The sequence below is a fragment of the Panicum virgatum genome, chromosome 9K (genome assembly GCF_016808335.1).
Source record: "Panicum virgatum strain AP13 chromosome 9K, P.virgatum_v5, whole genome shotgun sequence".
Taxonomy (NCBI): domain Eukaryota; kingdom Viridiplantae; phylum Streptophyta; class Magnoliopsida; order Poales; family Poaceae; genus Panicum; species Panicum virgatum.
The window spans coordinates 65,614,524-65,636,959 of NC_053144.1; the positions used below are offsets into that span (position 1 = coordinate 65,614,524).

The 22,436-nt window shown below is 44.9% G+C and overlaps 2 protein-coding genes and 1 pseudogene across 8 annotated transcripts; 1 reads left to right on the top strand and 2 right to left on the bottom strand.

Moving 5' to 3' along the window:
* Positions 1-9,062: 9,062 nt before the first annotated feature.
* On the bottom strand, positions 9,063-10,149 carry LOC120647122 (annotated as a pseudogene).
* A 155-nt stretch (positions 10,150-10,304) lies between these two features.
* LOC120647120 (tubulin--tyrosine ligase-like protein 12) lies at positions 10,305-21,744 on the bottom strand. 6 transcript variants are annotated; one of them, XR_005664692.1, is made up of 17 exons: positions 21,337-21,744; positions 20,606-20,863; positions 20,145-20,269; positions 19,306-19,507; positions 19,070-19,195; positions 18,543-18,799; positions 18,200-18,307; positions 17,381-17,522; positions 17,104-17,275; positions 16,357-16,514; positions 15,883-16,206; positions 15,707-15,781; positions 15,440-15,509; positions 15,214-15,371; positions 14,944-15,021; positions 13,093-13,838; positions 12,451-12,891 (listed from the first exon to the last, which is right to left on the bottom strand). XR_005664692.1 is itself a non-coding variant. In XM_039923751.1 (16 exons), exons 1-16 carry the CDS (start codon positions 21,628-21,630, stop codon positions 10,522-10,524), a joined length of 2,619 nt encoding a protein of 872 aa, XP_039779685.1. In that variant the 5' UTR covers positions 21,631-21,744; the 3' UTR covers positions 10,305-10,521. The 6 variants fall into 6 exon arrangements, 5 of the variants coding, with proteins under 5 accessions (XP_039779685.1, XP_039779688.1, XP_039779687.1 ...); XM_039923751.1 differs by lacking the exons at positions 12,451-12,891; positions 13,093-13,838 and adding an exon at positions 10,305-10,617 and having other exon boundaries at positions 14,968-15,021; XM_039923754.1 differs by lacking the exons at positions 12,451-12,891; positions 13,093-13,838 and adding an exon at positions 10,802-11,299.
* On the top strand, positions 11,182-14,519 carry LOC120647121 (zinc finger BED domain-containing protein RICESLEEPER 2-like). 2 transcript variants are annotated; one of them, XM_039923756.1, is made up of 4 exons: positions 11,182-11,312; positions 11,786-13,902; positions 13,976-14,065; positions 14,253-14,519. In XM_039923756.1, the coding sequence occupies exons 1-3, from the start codon at positions 11,275-11,277 to the stop codon at positions 14,062-14,064; spliced, it is 2,244 nt and encodes a 747-aa protein (XP_039779690.1). In that variant the 5' UTR covers positions 11,182-11,274; the 3' UTR covers position 14,065; positions 14,253-14,519. The 2 variants fall into 2 exon arrangements, with proteins under 2 accessions (XP_039779690.1, XP_039779691.1); XM_039923757.1 differs by having other exon boundaries at positions 14,259-14,519.
* Positions 21,745-22,436: the final 692 nt, after the last annotated feature.

Below are 22,436 nucleotides of genomic sequence, written 5' to 3' on the forward strand. Positions count from 1 at the left end.
GGGGTGCGGGCTCCAGGGCCATCGGGAAGTAGAGGACCTTGGTGTTGGTGTCTCCCCCTGCAACACTAACAGCGGTCGAGTATAAACGTAACCATTGAGCAGGGTCTTGCTTACCATCGTACTTTTGGACGTTTGTTGGCTTGAAATCCTTTGGGTACTCAATGTTGTCGAAGACTCTGTGGAGGGCGGGGAAGCGATCGGAGTTGACCGCAAGCTGTGCTCTGCGTCTTGCGTTGATGATATCCCGTGCGTCCATGATGGAATCGGCTACCTCTTCCCTGTTGTGCCCACGGTTGTTGTTGCGGTGCGGCTGAGGCCCAGGGGCTTGGATTACTGGTGGTTGGCCACCCCTGGGGCGGTGGCTGCTCGCAACTTCTTGATCTTCTTGATTTCTTTGGTTCTGGTGCTCTTGTTGCTGTTGATGCTGGTGGCCTCCGGGGGTACGGCTTGCTTGAGGTATTGCTGTTGCAGTAGCTCTTGACCGCGTACAGTGAAGCGAGGACAGGGGGTTCTGTCTCTCGAGTTGTTCAACAACGTTTCTAGTGAGATTTATGACTCGTTCCAGCTCGGGATTCTAGGGCATCGTCATGAGTCATAGGGTTGCTTCTGTCATTGCGGCGAATGGTGTTCTGAAGATAGGATCCGCAGCATTGTTGAATTCATTGTTGAGGTTGCGTGGCGGAAGATTGGCACGTTCGGCCGCACGAGTCCTGCGCACTTCTTTGCGTTGATTCCTTTCCCTGTAGGCTGTACGAGTAACTTTGTCTTCATCAGCTGGGGCGTCTTGGGTCAGGTTGTCTGCTGAGATCTGATCCAAGGCTTCGTTTAGATCATGGTGGCTTGGAGCTTCCCTGTGCTGGATGATTACCGGAACCAAACGTTCGCGAGAGAAGCTTTCCAAGTCTGATCCGTAATCAGCTAGGACAGTTCCACCGGTGCCAGTTTCCCTCTCGGTTACGAGGGGAGCACCATGTTGGAACGGGAGATCGTCAATGCTGGCGACTTCTCACAGGTTGTCGAGTAGTTCTGCGAGAGTGTGGCCTCGGCAAGATTTGAGTTGCATCTTGGCCAGCGCATTGGTGATGAAATCCAGACTGTCTTGAGGCGACTCGACTGGATCTGGGTAAACGTCAAAAACGGGTGCCTCCAGCTAGCGGTGGCTAATTGGTTTTCGACGTGAAGTGGGCGATCCAAGCTACTTTCGTAGATTGATTTAATCATCTATTTGTAAGCAGATGATGAATTGCGCAGACCAAAGATAGGTTGCGCAAGAAGAGTCCCAATCCGAGTAGATTTCGGTTTGAGATCGATTTGAGTCCGAGTAGAACTCGAGTTGTCTTCGAGTTTCGACTCAATCTCCTTGGCGAGGTCGGGAAGCAACGTAACGCCACGATCATGAGATCTGGCGAACTTGTTGGAATCTTCCGACGTTGGATTCTTCAGCGTGGGAGAGTTGGTTAAGTGGCTATCGAAGCCGCCTGAACCATTGGCGACGCAGATCCACGAACCGAAGATGAAGGTGGCGCCTCTAGGAGGCGTCGTGGTGCTGAAAGCGAAAGTGGCCATCGAACTCGCTGAGTCCCCTATCTAGCGCACCAGCTGTCGGTGTTTACCGCCAAGCCTGCTCAGGGATGCCCTTAGTAGTAGGGTTTGTAGGTAGGGATCGATGGCTCTGGAACTCGATGGTGCAAGGAACACAAAGATTTAGACAGGTTCGGGCCGCGAGTTGCGTAATACCCTACGTCATGTGTGGTAGTTTGTATTTCCTTAGGTGTTGATGCGTTTCTAGGGGGTCCCTGCCCGCCCTTATATATCCGGGGAGACAGTGTTACATGGAAAGTCCTAGCTGAGTACAGTTGGAGTCCTTCTACAACACGATCGAGTAGTTTCCTTTGTACTGCAACTAGTTTTACGCATATTCGGGTAGTTTACAACAGAGTTAAGATACATCCATGAGCTATCTCTTACTCTAGAACATTCTACTCCTGTGAGCAGTCCCGCTGCCCCGGGTCTGACAGCTAGGCTTGTGGCATGTGGCTCAACAAGCCCATCATACCAGTCAGCGCTAAGTCTTCCTCACTTACTTCTCCTTTCTCCTACCCGAGCCCCACAGCTTGCAGCGCCTTTCGCTGGTGCCGTTCACGGATCCGCCCCAAATCGGCCAATTTGGGCCTGGTAAAGTAGGGAAATCGATTCCCTCCGTTCAAGAAAGGTATTCCTCTTAAAAAAATCATCCTTTTACTCGTTGGTTTGCTTGATTTGAGGACGTGTATGTGATCTAGCGTTGGCGCGACAAGCCCGGCCCCGGTCCGAGCCAAGCTGGCCAAACTTGCCAGGGTCACTCGGCGAGGTGTGCCCAAAAGGGTCACGCCATGCAAATAAAAGTTGGAAATTTTTATTTTAAAATAATACTAAAAATGGTTAAATTAAAAAATTCTTTCTTTGAAGTGTAGCCTCATTTTCTCTTATAAACTGCACAGTAAAGTTCAGCTATATGGTGGGAGGAACTATATATGGACTCTGTGATCTTAAGAGTCATCGTTTTTATGAATTTGACTCGCAGTCAAGGTTAATCTAGCAATGCAATAGAGATGAAATTAAAGAAATTCAAATACTACTCTAAGACAATTCAAATACGCTGTCCGTGCCATATAAAGATGCACACAAGTACGTAGGAGTACTTTTTAAAATATTCCGTCACATCAGAGCGAATAGATTATCTAAAAGAAAGATACTCTCTCTGTCTAGCTACATACAACCCCCCCCCCCCCCCAAATGAACCATGTGATGCTGGGTTCAGGATGCATGCTTGTCCAACTCAAGAACAGTACAGATAGCACACCAAATTTCAGAAAGTTTCATCCAAGCTGGCCTGGAAACACACAGATGGAAGATGGGAGATAGCCTCTGCTTAGGAAAGCAACCCTCACTCCCTCGTCAGATAACAATGATGATAAGAGTATTAAATTATTAATCAGATATGAAACACCTTCTGGTGTCTCTTTCTCAAAAGAAAATTATTAATCAGATGGTTTACGAGAGCCGGCGGTTAGGTGCGCTGCTATATACAAAAGCACGCACAGGGCAGAGGATATACTACTCAACTCGACGATGATGCGGATTAGTAATTAATTAATAAACAAGGTAGTAAAAAGCTATCGTATCAGCAGATTAATTATCTTGTGTGGTGTTACGTCGTCGTGGCGCTTGGCACGGGCGACGTGGCTGCAGGCTTCTAGAAACTCGGTGGCCCTGTGGCTGCCTGCAGGTGTGGCCGTAGCGAGAGCGAGCTGGAGGAGGGCGTGTGTGGGCCGTCTCGCACGGTCAACGCGTTGCAGGTAGGGAGGGTGAATGGTGATGGAGCTCCGCGCCTACGTACGCGTGAAGACGACGATGGGGGCATGAAGCAAGAAGGTTCGTTCCTCTGTCCTCTTTTCTTGCATGACGATGGATCGAGGCTGGCGCATTGTACGGGGAATTTCTTTACAGGGGTTAAGAGGACACAGGAGGCAGGAAACAGACCGGGCCAGATGGATCAGATTCGTGCCTTTCATGTTGTTTATTTTCAGTTTAATCTCGTGTTTCTTGTTTTTTGGAAAAAAAAAAAGGCCGGCCGCCATGGATCAGATTCATGCCTTGCTAATTCCTTTGTAGTATGCAGATGTGGGTGGCGGGGTCGAGACAGACAAGGTAGCCGAGCCTGGCCGGTGGAGTACGAGCAAGCCAAACCAAGCCACCGTCATCCCAGCTGCAGGACGATCGCCGGACGCCTACGTGCCTACCGTGCATGCGCGCGACAGCCTCCTCTGCAATTCTAAGCACGGACCGTGCCGTGGACCGGACGAGACGACTACTCTCCGATGTGATCCATCCATCCATAGTCGCGCGCTACACACACGGACACACGTGGTGACGCGGACACGCGCGCGGTTTCGCCGCTCGTCCCGTGCGTCGAGCTCGAGGACACGACGATCTCCCGGCCCGGGCGGACCCCCGGCCGCCGCAACCCAAGCCAAGTCATATGTGCTCTCACTGCCTGTGCGTGTGCTCTTACCTTGCCAAGCCGACCAATAACCAACCAATTCGATGAGTACTACGTACTGGAGCTGGAGTGCTAGACTCGACACTCGACAGGTACTGAATTACCATAACCCAAGGGTAGGTTCAAGATCTTAAACGGGGGTTGGTGAGCTGATCCATGTGAAAATCAACTGATGTTCCTTTTTTTTCCCTTTGGAAAAATATCCATCATGACGTGGATCCATGCAAACTCGATCTCCGTCGATCCATGCAAATGGACTCTTATCCGTTTATTATCCCTAGTTTCGCCTAACAGCTACTACTAGCAGTAAATCAGCTGTCTACAGTAGCTTCCACGTGCTTCACCTTCATTAACATTAACGATCGGATTAAACTGCCCAGTACATCCACGAAACTAGCGATTTTTACGTCTCCTCCTGCTTGTCGTCTGTCGTCATCCTCGTGTCGTGCGACCAGCTGCTTAACTTGTCGATACGGAGTCTATCGACCGTCCGATTCCTGATCAAAAGCAAGTCTTGCAGTGGCTTTTGACCTGAACACAACGGACAGATCGGTCCTGTTTCTCTAGTGGGGTATGCAAGCGCGTCTTAATCAAACTAGTCAGGTTGGCGCGCTACGCGCGCCTATAAAAAAAACGTGGACCTAAAATATTAATAGAAAGATATTATCCGTTATTATGTTCGAAGCAACATCGTATCGATGTATTGAGTTAGATCTAAAAATTACAGTAAAGCGGCATAGTAGTTTTGTGTCTGAGAGCGCGCCAATCTCAAGCATTGTAGTATAGAGGTACAGGTAATTTTTCCTTAGGAATTTTTTTGTGTCAGTAGGTATAGTTTAATTATTTTAGTAGGGAAAAAAGTAAGATTAGAAATGAATAAACTGTTTAATTATATTTTGTGGATTTACGGAGGGAAATCAAAATCCAAGAAGTAGTACAACTACCACATGTAAATGTAGTATATAAAGTTTAGTCATTATTTTTGTATATAGGAAGTAGTTAAATATATTTTGTATTGTCAAATAATGGAAGAAAAATATTTTTTAAAATAAAGAGACTAACTTAATAGAATCGTGGGCCTCATGTGGGTCCCGCCTGAATAGTATGTGGGCCCACGTGGGTCCCGCCTGAATAGTACGTGGGCCCACGTGGGTCCTGCCTAAATAGTATGTGAGACCCGCATGAACAGTGCACGGGCCCCACGTGGAGCCGTGACTCATGAGGAGGCCCCAAATCTTGGCCCTTTAGTATATGAGACTAACTTAATAGAATCGTTGGCCTCATGTGGGTCCCGCCTGAATAGTACGTGGGCCCCACGTGGGTCCCGCCTGAATAGTACGTGGGCCCACGTGGGTCCTGCCTAAATAGTATGTGAGACCCGCATGAACAGTGCACGGGCCCCACGTGGGGCCGTGACTCATGAGGAGGCCCCAAATCTTGGCCCCTTAGTATATGTACTTAATGTATCAACATCAGTGATCCCGACACACACTTGGACGCAGGTGTTGTCCTGATCTGATCCACACGGACACGATTTTATAAAAGAGCTAGGAACCATCTGAAAGCATCAGAGTATTTTACACGCATTGGAAGTGCGTACAGGATCAAGTTGAGATGAACAAATTGCATAGTGCAGCAAGTCAAGAAGCGACATGAACATCTTGATCGAGATGGACAAGACGTCAAGACCACCTAGGGTGTCTATGAGCGATTCCCCAATTAACTCAGAGTTGGGTGCAACCACAGCTAATACTTCAGGTTTACTTTACCTCTAAGAGATGACTAGCATGATTGATACTTCCTCCGTCCATAAAAGAATACAACTCTCCCTTACCGAGGAGTTAAACAATTTCAAGTTTGGTCAAATTTATATGCAATAAATTACGAGCATTTATGTTTTTAAATAGATTTAGTATAAAAACATATTACATAGTTTATCTAATGATAGTTATTTTGTATTATAAATGTTTGTGTAAATTTAGTCAAAATTGAAATTGTTTGACTCCTTGAGATGCGAGAGTTGCATTCTTTTGTAGACGAAGGGAGTATATGAGAAAAAAAGGATGCCGGCTGTCAGGGTGTTTCAAAGAGAGAAAAAAGGATGGGTAGGCTGCCGACTTATATAATCTTTCTATATAGAAATATATAGTTAATTTCGAGATGGAAATGCATGTATCATATATGCTGGCCTTAGATTTAGATTTGATCGTGTAAACCTTGTCCATCCATCTCAATCATGAACACGCCATTTTTTTTGCCACCGCGTAATTCAAAGAAATGCTGAATTTGCTATCAAGATTCCATCATTTAAACCCTGCCCATCCATTCAGTCATGGACGTCACCATTTTTTCCATGGCGCAATTATATTCAAAGAGATGCTGAATTTTGGTGATCTACTATAGCTGAATCTTTCGAATTTCAACGAGACATGATTTAGCCTGATTGAAATTCGAAACACACTGACTTTGAGCAAAATATTTGTCAACAACAATCGACAATGAAAACTAGCCACCAAGTTAACGATTCCAAGTTAACCTAGCGGCCCTTTAACCAGCTTACTGTCAACGCCGGAAGAAGCAAGCAAAGCTAAACCACGCCGCCTTTAGAAATTGTTCACGTACAGAATGGTAAAGTCTACTGTCTTTCCAATTTTCTTAAGGAAGAAAAACTTTCAATTCAGAAACAGCCACCCCTTTTTTAAACGACCCTTTTGATTCCATCTCTGTCAGACGACCTATCAGTGTATAGTATGCCATGTCCATGTCAGGGATTAGGTGCAGGATTGAACACTTCGTATCAGCAAACTAGATTGCGTCTGCACAATAGTTTTGAGAACACATATCTGAACTTCACCAGGAGAACACATCTCCAGTCCCACATGACTTGAGACGAAGACAGGCTCTGGGCTGGGAGGCAGACGAATCGGTCCTTACCTAGAACAACCGAAAACGATCGATGGGACCCTTGGAATGGCCTGTAATTGGAGCGTGCGCGGCACATGTTTGAAGCAGTGCCTGTACGCCTTGTCTGCTCTTACAAAATATGAAGCCATGACGGATACACATACAAGAATCAGGATTATTCTAGTTTGAAGTTGCAATCCGTTTCAGATCCAGATGAATTGTATGCTGTCAGTCTGATCTCCTTTCAAGATCAGTTGTACACGACTCGTGCCTTCTGAATTCTGATTTGAACCACTGTGATTCATGCAGCCATTCAGCATGTTCAGGTTTTGTTTCTCTACTAGCTGTCGCTGCAGAATAGAGAATATCATGCCGTGCCGTTTGAAGTTTGAACTCCGCAACTGCTGCGGCATGCTAGGCTAATAGGCAGCCTCCTGCCAAATTTCATGGATGTCTTGGATCATGTATTCTTCTCAAGTTTAGCACATAAGGGATGCAGAAACTAAATGAGAGAGAAAATCTTGCGTTCATGACCTCGCGCGTCTTGTAAGAAAATCACGTAAGCCGCTTGTCTATCTGACGGGTTTTCACCTGCCGCGAGCAAAGTGGATCGCGTTCGGAATTTCAGATTGTCCTGTTTGACGGTTCATTCATACTTTCTGAATTCAGGCAGCCGCGTCGAAAATCACACGAGCCCTAGTCGTGTTCCAGAAACGAGCAGAACATCTGGACAGGAAACGAGATGCTGGGCATGACGGCCTCATTCGCCATGTCCTTCGCCTTTACCGATCGATGTCGATGCTATCCAAAAGAGGGGATCTGAAAAGGCTCGACCGGGGGCGTAGAAAGCAGAGGCGCCTTGCCTCTGCTTTCAGATCGCGTCCCGGAGGTCGTCGGCGACGGAGGAAGAGGTCGCGCCAACCACCACGGATTCACGTCAGGAGTAGACCGTAGACGTACGAGACGCAGAAGAGTACAATGTTACTGCTCTACAAGGACAAACGATGGCCACACAAGAGAGAGAGAGAGAGAGAGAGAGAGAGAGAGAGAGAGAGAGAGAGAGAGAGAGAGAGAGAGAGAGAGAGAGAGAGAGAGAGGAGAGAGAGAGAGAGAGAGAGAGAGAGAGAGAGAGAGGAAAATTGGGTCATGCTTGCTTGCTTGTCAATGGAAGATTCACGTAGAAGAAGACGACGAACAAGATAAAGATTGATACCCATGGATCGGAGCTTGGCCATGGCCGTGGGAATTCAGCGGTGCCCCTAAAAGGAGAGTAAAAAGTGGTATCTGAGAGATCGATCTCTTCTTCCTTTACAAAGGAAGGAGAAAAAATAGAAAAGGAGGCCGATCTCAAACTATCATAAAATTTTGATTTTCAACCTTCAATTATAAAATCAGATAACAAATGCCATCCAGTTGAAACCGGACAAATTTGACCCCTTAGATGGTTTTTTATTTTGTGAGAATTAAAAATATTTAAATTTAAATTTAAAAAATCATAAGTAATTCGTTTTAAGTCAAAAAATATGAAATGGGTATCAAAAGTTTTTTTTAAAATATAACATGTCTATTGGCATGATACTTTTTAGTTATTTAGATCCAATTTTTTATTTTTATAATATTTAGTTGCATGTAATTATGTCTATTATTTTTTAATAACTAAGGTTCAAATAAAGCAATAGTAGATAGGTTACATTTTTAGAAAAAAGTTTGGTACTAGTTTCATATTTATAATTTAAAATGAATTAGTTTTGATTTTTTAGATCTAACTAGAATTTTTATCTTTTTACAAAACCATCTTGGAAACCACTCAGGGACCAAATTTGCTTGGTTTCGACAGTTGGATGGCCTATGATATCTGATTTCGTAGTTGATGGTTGAAAATCGAATTTCTACAATAGTTAGATAGTGTAATTCGGACTTTTTCTACTGAGATTGCCCGTGTTCTTTCTTCATGCCTGCTGCCCGGCTCCCCCCCCCCCCCCCCCCCCCCCCACCCACACGTGCAGCAGGTCTCGCCGGGTTTTTTTTTCCAACGCATCATACGCACGCAAATTAACTGATGAGCGAAAACTTGCGCCTGAATACCGTCCAGAAACCTTCACAAGTCAGATGCACAGATCATCAATCTTTAAGTACTTAGCCTTTGTGTGCATCAGCGTGACATAAACATGATTCCTGTGTCACTCTTCGTATTTCTCTCTGGGCCATGGTGAAAAGAAGCCCAAACTTTTAGTTTCGGCCCTTTTTATTTTTTTTCTAGATGTCCCATGTTTAAACTTGTTATAATCCAAAGATATTTATGCAAAATCTGAGAAAGCAGAGTAGAATTTCTTTTGTCTCTATGATGACTATCCGCCAAGGTTTTTTTGGATCCTGTGCACGTCCTGGCCGTTGATCTTGAAGGCCTTCTTGAGGATCTCCTCCGGCATCGGGGGCTCCGTCCGGAACGCCGAGAGCGGCACGAGCTGCGCGCCGGGGCTCTGGCTGTCGAGCCCCGACAGCACCACGGCCGGCGCCGCCACGTCCATGTTGTACAGGAAGTGCACCATCGCCCTCGGGAACACGAACGCCTCCCCGGCGCGCAGCAGCTGCGTGTACAGCCGGTACGACGTGTCCGCGAACCCGACGAGGACGCTGCCGGCGAGCACCAGCGCCACCTCCGACGCGCGCGGGTGGGAGTGCGGCGGCGCCACGCCGCCCGGGGCCAGGTCGATGCGCGCCATGGCGAGCCCCTGCGCGTTCGCGCCGGGGAGGGACGTGGCGGCGCTCGTCAGCGTCACGTTGAACCCGAACAGCGTGGCGGACGGGTTCGTCGCGCGGGAGAGCGCCGACGTGGCGAAGTGCTCCGCGCGCGCCGCCGCCGGGTCGATGCAGGGCAGGCCGTTGAGGTGGAAGGACGCGGCCGCCGCCGGGTCGGCGACGCAGTAGTCGAAGAGGAGGTCGGGGTCGGACTCGCAGAGGGCGGCGAGGAGGGAGAGAGGAGGATTCGATGGATGATGCTGGCAGCACGACCAGCTGCTGCTCTCATGGTAGCTCTTGGATTGGTTTTCTCCGACTTTTGGCCGGTATAGAGCTAGCTAGCATGTCTTTGTTCAGGTTCAGTGATCTCAGTGATCAGTGTAGCTGCGTATAAATAGCAGTATTGATGAATCGAGTTCCTGACACGCGAGCATGCAAAATCGTACGATGACGATGCTTTCAAGTTACTGTGAGTATGAGTATCAGAGGGGTAAGGGCTAGCTTGCCTTCAGGACGTGCTTTTCCTAAACCTGAGCTTGCGCTATGTGTCTTTTGATCGAAGTATGCAGCGTTTTTATCAAGCAAATAGAACCTGCCAGGAAGGCCTGAGAGCATAAGCAGCAGCAAAATCTCATCAGCAACGATGCTGAAGACCAAGTACTAGTACAGAAGCACAATTAGTCTCACGAAAACCAGCACAAGAGCGCAATTAGTTTCACGGAAAGTTTCGGCAAACAAAGATCAGAAACAGGGCAAAAAAAACTGACAGCTTATAAATGCCATGTGATAAATTCGATGTTGCGACTTACGAGTCACAACAGCCTTTCGGGTGATGGTTACAATGGCGATACATTTGTTTGCTCGTCGAGAAAGAGGCAGCCAAACACCGTGTTGAAAAAATCACTGCCTCTGATGGTATTCTTGATTCCTACCAGATCAAGTTGCCAATGGATATCTGAACCCGTTGCCCAAACCCACATCCATAACAAACGGGTAGGGTACGGATGTACCCGTCTCTAACGGGCAGGGGATGGATATATCCATATGTGAGACGGGTATGGGGAGGGTATTACTGTAGTTATCCGTCCTTCCCCGTTACCCAAATTCTAGGCTGAAGGGGATCTCGGCCGCGCCGCCGCCGCCGCGGGCAACCTCGCGGGGCTTCTCCCGTCGCCGCCAGGGGCGAGTCCGCGACGCCGTCGTCCGGTCGCTGCCAGGGCGAGTCCGCAACGCCATCGTCCGATCAGTACAGACTCTTCATCTTCTTCCTCGTGTTTTTGTTTGCATCCATCTTCTTTAGATCCTGATTTGCCACCCTCCCATCCCTGTAGGCGACTAGGATCGGAGTGACCGCGCGTGGGGCAGAGAGCTCCGCCGCCGCGGGCCCTCCCCCGCGCTGCAGATCCCACCCTCCAGCGCGTGTGAGGTCGACGACGACCGGAGTGAGGAGAGAGCTCCGCCGGCGCGCCGGCCGAGTCCGAGCTCTGCCGTCGCTGGGTGGATCTTTCGCAGCTGGCTGACGACCTCGACCTTCAATTGTGGGATTGAAGCCGTCTGCACCTACCTGCTCGTGACATCTCTCTTGACGCATGCTTACCTTCCAAGGCACTCGATCTGCATCAATCAGGTAGGAACTCACAAATTTGACTCTATTGTGACAGCTGATAGTGTAGTGCAGTAGTGCTATGCACTGTGTTAAAGCAGCTGTTACCTTACTCTATGCACTATGGTAGTGCAGTAGTGCACTAGTGCTATGCACTGTGCAGTAGTGCTATGCACTGTGGTAGTGCAGTAGTGCTATGCAGGAGTGCAAGATGCATGCAAGAGAGTCCAAGAGATCGCAGAAACTAGGAAACCACACCCACTGTTGAACTAATGTGCATGAAAGCTACACATGATCGATCCCTCACTGAGAGAAGCCATCAAACAACTCAATTCAGTGATGCCTCTAGCAATCACTCAATTCAGACTAATATATTGCTTTATTCACTGATGTGAAATTTGCCATTCCATATCACAATCATGCCCCTAGCAACTCCCTCCTTGAATATGTTAGCTTATGAACTAGATATGCAATGGCTAATTAAATTTTGTATGCAGTACCAAAATGGAAGCTCATGCGATGGGCTCTCATGGGATTGTTGGAAGCTCAGATGGCACAGAAGAGAGGGAAAACAGCTCAATTAACATGTTCTCTGAAGGTGTCAACCTCAAGGATTCCTTTTCACACAGCTGCTTTTCTTATATTTTAAATGCAATCACTTCAATTTCAGTTACTTGTGTATTATTATTTTCTTGTCCACTGCTGAATATGTCTTTCTTTTACTTCTCTAGTTTGATACAACCAAGTTTAGAGGAAGATGTTAGTACAGAAATTTTGCTTGCTAATAAAAAACTGAGGTCAACTGTTTGGAAAGAATTTGAGTTGACTATGCTAGATGATGGCACTTATAAAGCAATATGCAAGCATTGTAAAAAAGATTTTGTGGCTGGTAATAGAGCTGGAACAAGTCATTTGAAGTACCACATTGGAGTCTGTTCTAAGCTTCAGTCAAAGAGAAGAAAATTCGGTAGTCCAAAGTTAGATATTCCTATCTTTGATCAGCAACGCAGCCGCGGTGATTTTTCTAGAATGGTTCTTGCTCATGGTTACTCTTTCAACATGTCTGAACACTACTATACTAGAATATTCCTCTACAATCTGCAACCTTCATTCAAACTGGTACATAGAACTACTCTAAAGGATGACTGTATGAGGATTTATGAGGAGGAGAAGTTGAAAGTGTACCAACTCTTTGAGAAACAATCATGTCGCTTCAGTTTAACATCTGACATGTGGACTCACACTGAAATGAGTGGCTATATGAGTCTAACAGCACACTACATTGATGATGAGTGGAATTTGCACAATAAGCTCGTCGGATTTGCACATGTAGAGGTACCCCACACGGGTGAGCATATTGCCAAAGAAATCATCAGTAGGCTATATCCTTGGAATTTAGATAGAAAAATATTTTGCTTTACACTAGACAATTGCACTATGAACAATGTTGTGGTCCGAGAGTTGAAGAAATTTCTCTTGTCAAAGAAAGCCTTGCACTTGGATGGAAATCTCTTTCATATTCGGTGTGCTGCTCATGTGCTGAATTTAATTGTCCAAGATGGTTTGAGTGTCATTTCTTCAGCAATAGGGAATATCCGAGAAACTGTCAAGTATGTGAATGGATCCACATCAAGAAAGGAAAAATTCAAGCTTATTGCACAGCAAGTCAACGCTCCTAATTTATCTCTCAAAGCTGATGTCCCAACTAGATGGAATTCTACTTTTCTTATGCTTGAAAGAGCAATGAAATTCCGTGATGCTTTTGATAGATTGCATGAATGTGATAGCTCATACAAGTTCTTACCTTCCAAGGAGGACTGGCAGAATATTAAATGTGTAGCAGATTGCCTGAAGGTCTTTTATGAGGTTACAAAAAGAGTTTCAGGTACAAAATATCCCACTTTAAGTTTGTACTTCAATGATTTCTGTGGAATTTATCTTCTTCTCCGTGAGTGGCAGTTCGGTGTTGATGCATTTGTTGCATCTATGGCTGTACCGATGGTGGATAAGTTTGAAAAATATTGGGACATTGCAAATAAATTATTAGAGATTGCAACAATTCTTGACCCTCGCTACAAAATGAAATCCATCGAGTACTACTATAAATTGCTTTATGATCCATTTGTGGCTGAACTAAGAATTGAATCCGCAAGAAAATCATTTCTTGAGTTGTTTAGTGAATATGCAAGTCAACCCTCCCAAACATCATCAGATGCTAACTCATCAAGGAATTTTGAGGCAGCAGTACCTAGTTCATCAACACAATCATCTAGTCTGTTTGCAACTAGACTGGGGCTAGAGAAGTTTATATATGAGAGCAATTCAAGTCTTCATAGTAAATCAGAGTTGGAGATCTATCTTGAAGACCCATCTTCTCCTGGAATTGGCAACATTTCTTTTGATATTCTGGCCTGGTGGAGGGTTAATGGCCCAAAATATCCAATCATTTCTCGGATGGCTCGTGATATATTGAGTGTTCCACTTTCAACCGTGGCCTCTGAGTCAATTTTCAGTTCCGCTAAGAGGATCCTTGATGATTATCGCTGTAACCTGCTCCCAGAAACAATTGAGGCTATAATGTGCTCACATGATTGGCTCAAGGGTCGCATACCAGGTGCATATTTCTACTCTAAAAATATTTTTGATACTTATATATAGGCTTTCTAACATTATTTTCTTTGAAATAGTTGAGCCTAGGGGTGTTGAAGGTAATGTACCTACTTCTGAACCATCTCTACCAACTAAAAGTCAAGAAGATCAAACTGACGATGATTAAGGTAGGCTTTCCTGTTTTACCCTACTTCTTGCAGAATTGCATGACATCACTTAGCTTTTGTTATTTGCTTGATATGATTGCTGCTATACTGTTAAGTAGCTATACATGTTATTGTATAGCTATAGGCTCGGCTAGAAAGGCAATTTTGTTGGAGCTATATCATTTTAACTCCATCTATTTTGTTGCAGGAGCAGGATCAGACCAGGTTTCCATACAGATTAGCAGTCCCTGGGTGCTTTTGTTTCGATATATGAGATGTGAAGGCCTTTTCTTTCGCACTTTTACAATATTTCTGGTTATCTTGTACTCTACAGATAGGGATGAGAGGATTTGTTAGTGCTCATGCTACGATTATTGTACATCTCCAGTTATCTGGACATGTGACTTAGGTTCTAAAATTCACATGTGGCCTTCGTAGTACTCATTGAACAATTCACCCTCTTCAGCTTCTTGCAGAAGTTATCTTTGCCTCTTAGCCTCTGAAAGAATAGACATTATATACGAGGCACTCATCTTGTTCCTACTACAAGGCCTAGCATCTGAATCCCTGCAAACTCTTGTACAATCATATTTTTATTGTTTGGTTTGTCTAGCATATCCATACCGATACTGCTATCCGTCGTTGGTGCATATCCTGCTTGCTACTACAGATTTATTGTATTATAAGATCAAGCAACAATCTCTCACTGTTGGAATGCTGTGACCGGGCTTTGTTTGGTTATTCATATCCTGTATTATATGCATTTACCCATATCCATCCTATATTTCCCCGTTACCCAATGGGTATGGACAAATTAAAGCGGGCAAGTTACGGGGAGGGCATTGATTGGATAATTAACTCATGGGTATGGGTAGGGGAAGGTGCGGATATATCCAAACCTTGGCCAACGGCAACGTGACTACCAGAGCTTGTGTGTCATACTTGCACGCTCTCCCGCAGTCTGGACAGTAAGTCACCTGCATATATGTATTTTCGTACTGAGCCGGGCATAAAATGGTGAAACAAAAAGCTTTTTCTAGCTCTTGTGTGGAGCAAGCACTTATCACTATAGTTGGTGTTCATGAAGACAAGCTCAAAGCAGGTTTTCCAACATCTCAAAGAGAAATCCAGGGTACCAATTGTCAGACAGGAAAGGATTTGAGACGTACCTCTAAAATCTTTGGCTTGAATCTGCTATCAAGCATAACGTCTACCCCATAGATGGCCCTGGAGAAAGGGTTCTGCATCTCAGGATGAACAGCAGCAGCCGACTCAAAAACACACCGTATCATAGAACGTATGCTTTCATGGATCTCCAGCCATTTAACTGAAAGTTTAATTGCGTGTCAACAATGTCAGAAGTTACATAAGAGGATAGAATTCAGGATGTTTTACCTTGGTGCTCCCTCTCAAACTCCTTGACAAACTCTGGCGTGTTCATATGGTTCATCCTTCCAATATAATTCTGGATTGAGGACAGTTAGGTAACTGGTTACTTATCATGACAACTGATTACAGTATAAGCATAAAGCTAGAAGATATAACCTGACTTGGTACTTGATATAATAGAACAGTGCATACAACATTAATAAATCTTCAACAGCAAGTCAGCAACTAGTTCATGATGCAACCCCATAGAAGTGGCGATGAGTTGGATCTTACCATCACAGTGAAATGGGTCTCATACTCGAAAAAGCTAGTCTTTTCCAAAGTGTACTGATTGTTTGCTAACCTAACCTGCGATAAAATAAACATAAACAGTACAGGCATCTACATCAGACAGGGAACCATATTGGACACATGGATTTATCAAGTATCAAAAGACTTTCAGGCCATACCCAGAAAACATCAGAAAGAAATATCTCCAAAGGGCGTATACTGCGGACCAAAATAATGTACCGAAGATCGAACTTCCTTCCTTGGAAAAGGGCAGGGCGTTCTATATATTTTTGGCATATCTTGGGACCTGTCTCCATAAGTCTGATGATAGCAGATAAATCACCAGTAACTGTGGTGTCAATAGTTCTTGCCATGTTCCAAGGCTTCATGATCCATAAGTTGTCCAGGCCATCTTGTTTCCTCATGCAATAGTCACCAATCAGTTGAGACAGATGGGTCTCCAGGTTATATGTAGGTTGAAGCCATTCAGGTGAGCCCCATGCCTGCATGAGTTGATCTTAGTTTCAGATCCCACTAATGGAGTAATGGCTATGCTGCTGAACTCAAACCAGTTCTATATTTATATTGTAAGCTGTAAAAGGTCCCCTGCCCACGAGAAGGAGAGGCACACACTGAACATGCTGGTAGCTCACCTTGTGGATGGTCTCCGCTAGGTGGTGCTTCATGACCAGCCAAGCTTCAAAAGGAAATTGATTTGTGTATTGTTTGTCCGTAAGCCCTATTGCCTTCTTTACTTCCGAATCCACTTGCATACTTACCCAGATGATGTCCGCCTCCTTTGGATCAGTTGCTGCAGTTAAACAGAATATATGTCAAAAGCTGCCTTTGAAGCATACATTTGCAGAAATACAGGGAGACGCCCAAGTTTCATTAATCGTCATGACTCTAAAAGTGTATTAAAGGAAACGTTATGAATATGACCAAATTAGCTCACATTAATTTTGGTTTGGTTCCTCAAAATTTTAAATGATAGGTTGACAACACATGTTACAAACTATCACAAATTATATGGTGCGTGAAATATATCATGGAGTATTATAACCGGGTACAAGAAAAATAACATAATATTTATTAGAGTTATTGGATAAAACAATTGAAAAAATGCGAAGAATTTTGAGTGAAATGAATAGCTACAGAAAGGCTAAAATTCTCCATATAAAAGAATACTCCTGTAGTTGACAAGCTAATCATTCCTTTTCAAGTTAACATAAGTTCTGATGGGGAGGAGAAAAGGCGCTGAAAGAAGAGGGAAAATGACCACAAGGATTGGTTAACAACTTCCGCGAATGATAGCTAGAACACATTTCCATCTTGAAAAGCAGCCAATCCGTGAAAGAAAAGGAGAGACAAATGATAAGACAGGAATGAATGTTGCTTACTGAAAACAAACTCTGGACGTGTTAAAAACTCCTCTACATGAGGTATGTCAGTATATACTCGTAGTGCATGGCCATCATTTGGACGTACACTTTTGGTTGAGGGTGCCTCTTTAATTTTTGTCGAAGAACAAATGCTATTTGATTGTAGTTGTTCCTGGTACCTCCTGAATTCCTATAAAGTTTTTTAATATATATATATATATATATGGAGTTAGCATAAGGCGCCAGCCTCCACTCCCCAAAAGAAGTATCTTCGTGTAAAAAAGAATAAAATTGCCTGAATAAAGTAGTTCTCTGGTGTGTGAAACCAAGCTGTAAGCCTAGCTGAACGTTGTTTCTCCTCGCCAATACCGAACAAGAAATCCCGGGTACACTCTTCTCCAGTATGAACATCATGGGTGGGCCACAGAACTGTGTAACTGAAAATATTGAATATTAGCTAACTATATAGTGTTAGTTAGGTTACAGAAACAGGGCGTGTTTTGACAAAAAAAATGATAAAAAAAAAACCTGCTGAAATCATATTACATGCTTGCGCGTTTATGAATTATTGGGCAGGACTCTACAATGCGGAGCTCCAAGGGATGCTGGAAGACGGTGTGAAGGTTCTGCTCTCCTACGCGTACAGAGCTCTGTCGCAGCAAGGACAGGCGAGGCCGCTGCCCCAACTGACTGCTCCACCGGACGTCCGCGACGACAGTGACAATGACGAGGAATGATTGAAGATGGAGAACATCGGCTGGAAGAAGTCTGAAGAGTTTCAGTTATCTTTTGTTAGCATGTCCCGAAAAGTTTGCATGCACTTCTGTGTTGCCTTCCCTAGTTTCTAGAAGTCTGTAATACTCTAAACCGTGGTAACTCTGTCTGCAGTATGGGGGCCTGGGAATCCTGGGTTCTATATCTGCCGCCCCCTTCCTGTGCTTGAATCAAGTCAGGACAGTGGGAGCGTTCCGTGGACTTTTCCCCTCACCCCTTCTTCATCCCCCGCTGAGGGGTTCGAACGCTTGTATTTCCGTTCTTGTTAATGGAAATGGGGTAAAGGCCTCGGTTCGAAAAAAGTTCAGTTACAGAAAAACTGATTTTCAAAGTGCAGTACCTTATAGCAGAGGCTAGTTTCCCTTCTGGCATGAACAAGAATGGAGCTATTCTGAAGTTTGGAATATCACTGTGGCGCATGGCTGAGCCCAACTCGTCCATGACGTACCTGCATAAATAACCAACCATCAAATGATAATATGGTTGATCAACAAAATATCCTCTGCTGGCAGTCCACATTTTCTGTTTACAATCATGCAGAGGTAGATCTCTGAGATAAGCCTCTAGTCTAATTCTAGGCACGATTATCTTCTGGCCAAACTTTTGAGAGACCACCATTAAGTTACTAAAAGTGAGGCAGTAATGCTTCAGAAAAGATGATGAAGAAAGATGGGAAATCATACCAGACAGGTGTTTCATCAATCTTTTCTTCATCAGCAAGCCGGTATGTCATAAGATACAACCACATTGCACCAATAACTCTTTCAGTGAGGGATTCTTCTGGTGACCATTCTGGAAGCCGCGGTTGAAGTGCAGAGTCAACTATATGCTTCCCACTCTCTATTATACTTGAAGAATTCACACCATTTAGAAACGATAAATTAGGAAGAGACTCAATAATGGAAATTGCACTGTTTCCCAGAGGACCAGGAATGTCAACCTGTGAAATGAGTTTGTCATGTAAAACTTTATTTTAGTGACCCAATTCAAGAATATAGGGGGCAAAAGAAAACAAGAGAATCCACCATATGCTACTGAATAAGTGAATGTTCCGCAATATGCCACTCATTCAGAAGCTGACATCGTCTTGGGCATGTCAGTGGAACAGTGGTGACATAATGTAGGCAAAGGAACCTATTCAGTGCAATATAGAGAATTACTCGAAAAAGGACACATCACACAGGAAGATATGTAGGCTGGTGCATAATACCTCCAACTCTTGTAACTGAGTAAATCCACTAAGTAGCTTAAGGAGATCGTCAGCAGAAATTTGATCCAGAGGATTACCACGAATGTTCAATTTTGACAGAGATGGCAATTTACTAGGAGAGAAAGCCTGGGAAGTTAAACGCCGCAGAGAGGGAAATTGTCAGCAAAAGGGGTCCAAGAGTTGTGTTAGTTATTTATAAAAGATCAGTCGAGGACACTGATACCAATATACCATACCTCTGGTAGCTTGTGAATGCACCTATCGGAAAGATCGATAGTGGCAATACTATCCAACAATGTGCTTTCCACAAAGGAACAGGGATTATCTGCTCCAACAATGTCAGCACAGAAACTTAATGCCCACTCTCCAGCTTTACTCGTAAAACGTGAATTGTATATTTCCAATCCAGAGAGACTATCTAGAACCGATTTGTCAATACTAGCAACACCAAAAGGACAACACAATGTCAGAACATGATAGCATAGGCTATTACAAGACTACTGCATGAAATTGTAGAAGAAACCAATAATCCAGGAAGTAATGATTCCTTAATTCTTAGCAGTCAGGGAGATACACACTTCCCTTCCATGGCGTTGCTGTTTATTACCAAAAACATGTACTGTGACCAAATGTAAAGCAGTAGACCATCTGAGATATTTAGGTTACGTGCCCCAAACACTGTGCATATATTTGTTAGCCCTTGTGAGAAGAGAAGAGCCAAAACCACTCTTATGATATATTGAGGACCACATGATAATATAATAGCTCAGAATGCATGGATGACAAACGGGTTTACTTCCCAAACCCACTTTTGGCATTTGAAATCCATCCATATTTAAATCAATCATTTGAACAACCACAAAACACAAATGTTGGGCCTAGGATTTGCAGGAATGCTATGATTAGTGCACGTTAAAGTATTTTGCAAAGACAAATCGCTTCCAACTTCCGTCAGTGTAATTATTAGCAATTTTCCTCAAATTGTTTTCTGTTTGACCCTTGAATTGCCATGAACGTATGCACAGAAGAACTAGATAAGAAGGCAACAGAAGGAGAAGACAAGTTCAGTTCTGACCCTTTGCCAAGAACAGGAGTTTCATTCAACCAAAGTGCCTTTAGCTTTGGACACTTCCTGATTTCTTGCATGACTTTCTCTGTATCCTGCAGCCTGTTTCCCCAAAGGTTGAGAGCTACCAGATTCTAGTGACATACAAAAGGAAATAGTTCAGACAAACTGAATATCAAGTGATAAAAACAGTTCTTGAAGTCACCAGTTGAATACAGACAGTTCTTCAGACAACTAACATAGAAAGTGTTAAAAAAGATTCTTGAAGTCACCACTATAAATATTCAAGTATTAGACAAACACCAAAAGTCACAGATAAATCTATCATAAAAACATTTCCATTTCATTTTTATGGGGAATTTGACATCAAGCACATAACCATTTTTTTCCAAAGAGTATTAAAAATGAGCAAATGAGAACATGTACATGAAAAAGAATTAGATCGGTTTTCTTAGAAAATAGAATCAGACCGGAAATTTCGCAGATAGATCCAAGGTTACTAGCATGTCATCGTCAATTCCAAGTTCCTCAAGTTCCAGCCATGCTGCAGAATCAGTTCCCCTTTCCTGTACTCTAGCCATTTCTGTCTCCACTACTTGTAAGACATGTTCCAAGCTCCCACTCTTCTCACCGTCCTGCTCATCTGACTCTTCAGTTTCGATGTTCCGGTCCAAATCCACACACATCAATGCCGCCATCCTTTCAGCCAATCCTGGTACTTCCCGCAACTGCAAAATCATCAAAACCCAAGCATGATATCACCTATATTAACATGAAAAAACCTGCAAGTGGACACTACGTTGAACCCTTGAAAACTCGACGCTGAGATCACTTCACTAGTTGCTTTTAAGGTATCTGAAATTCCAGCTGCCACTTCAGGAATCACATTATAGCATGAGTGAATGATCAATTGTCCAACTGTGCACACTTTCAGCACATACGTTTTCTAATCATTCCAATTAGCCAAAAAAATGAAATGGGACTTACGAAATGACTCATACTCCGCTGGAAGCAGATAATTTAACTGAACGGATTCATGGCAATCTTCCAATTCGTTATTCGTAGGAGCAGTGATTATTGAGGAGCGCGTCGCAACTCACAAAAACGCTAAGCTACGCTGAACCCTTCAAAAACCCAAACACTTCGCTCCTCAACAAGCTAACTGAACTCACTCCGCGCATCACTAGCGCACGCCACTTGCCTGCTTGAGCGCATCGGCGAGGCGGAAGGACCACGCGTGGTCGACGAGGAAGACATCGGACTCCTTCCCAAGCGGTTCCTCGGAGGCGAGCACGAGGCGCCTCTGCCTCCCTCCCTCGCAGGGATCGACGGCGAAGACCTCCCCGCCGTCGAAGACCTCGTCCGCGAGCTTGCGGTACAGCCGCTCGTGCAGCGACGGCGGGATGCCGGCCGCGGCCAGCAGGTACGCGTGCACCCGCGCAAAGTCCTCGTATCTCCGGATGCGGCCGTCGGTTGCAGCGGCCGCCCGCGACATGGCGATGGCCTCCGGCAAGCGGAAGCGGCGGCGGCGGCGGCGTGGAGGGGTCGGGGGAGAAGAAGGGTTTAGAAGCCTCCGGAAACGGCGCCTGCCCGAGCGGAGTGGAGAGGGCGAGTAACTGCGACTGCGAGTTTTGCTTTAACGCTTTAAGATTCGCGATGGATATGCCCCCAAAGGTTCGCCGTGGATGCCTGCTGGTGCTGGCTGTCTGGTCGCTGTCAGTTTTGCCCCCGATGGAAATTGGAAATCGACTCTAACTAATAAAAAAACAACTCATTAGTGGCTCACAACACTAATAATCTGATGTCACCTCACAACACTAATTATAAACCAATTTATTTAATTTACCAACCCTTGTCACTTCACTAGTGGTTTTTTTAGTTTCTTGTGAACATTTTTTTTCTAAAGGAAATCACGCGTCTTGGTTGTTTCTGGTTCTGGACTTGACGGCAGAAATTGAGAACCAAGACCGAGTGGTTCGCAATACGCGACAACCAATGCGTCGTGTGTAGGGAGTGACGAGAGCTAGTGGTTCAGTTCAGACTTGAGAGGCAAGAGCATGCTCCCCCAAGCATCAGGCGCCACATGGTGCCGGGCATCCGTCGCAAATGGCCGTGACGCCGATGCTCGCGGCTCGCCGGCCAACCGGCACATCGGACTTCCCAAGTTTATCTGGCTGCCGAGATTTGCAGGCCACACGCGACTCGAGCGGCTGCATCTTGCTCAAGCGACACTGTAGCCACGCCAGTTCGCCATGGTCCCCGACACAGATGCCGGGATGAGGCAAGAACGTGCAGCCAGGG

Coding starts and splice junctions, on each gene's coding strand:
- LOC120647121 (XM_039923756.1), top strand. CDS start 11,275: ATGCTTACCTTCCAAGGCACTCGATCTGCATCAATCAG. Junction 11,313..11,785: donor ACTCGATCTGCATCAATCAG/GTAGGAACTCAC, acceptor TTTTGTATGCAG/TACCAAAATGGAAGCTCATG. Junction 13,903..13,975: donor GCTCAAGGGTCGCATACCAG/GTGCATATTTCT, acceptor TCTTTGAAATAG/TTGAGCCTAGGGGTGTTGAA.
- LOC120647120 (XM_039923751.1), bottom strand. CDS start 21,630: ATGTCGCGGGCGGCCGCTGCAACCGACGGCCGCATCCGGAGATACGAG. Junction 19,196..19,305: donor GCATTCACAAGCTACCAGAG/GTATGGTATATT, acceptor TTAACTTCCCAG/GCTTTCTCTCCTAGTAAATT. Junction 18,800..19,069: donor CTCAGTTACAAGAGTTGGAG/GTATTATGCACC, acceptor CTCATTTCACAG/GTTGACATTCCTGGTCCTCT.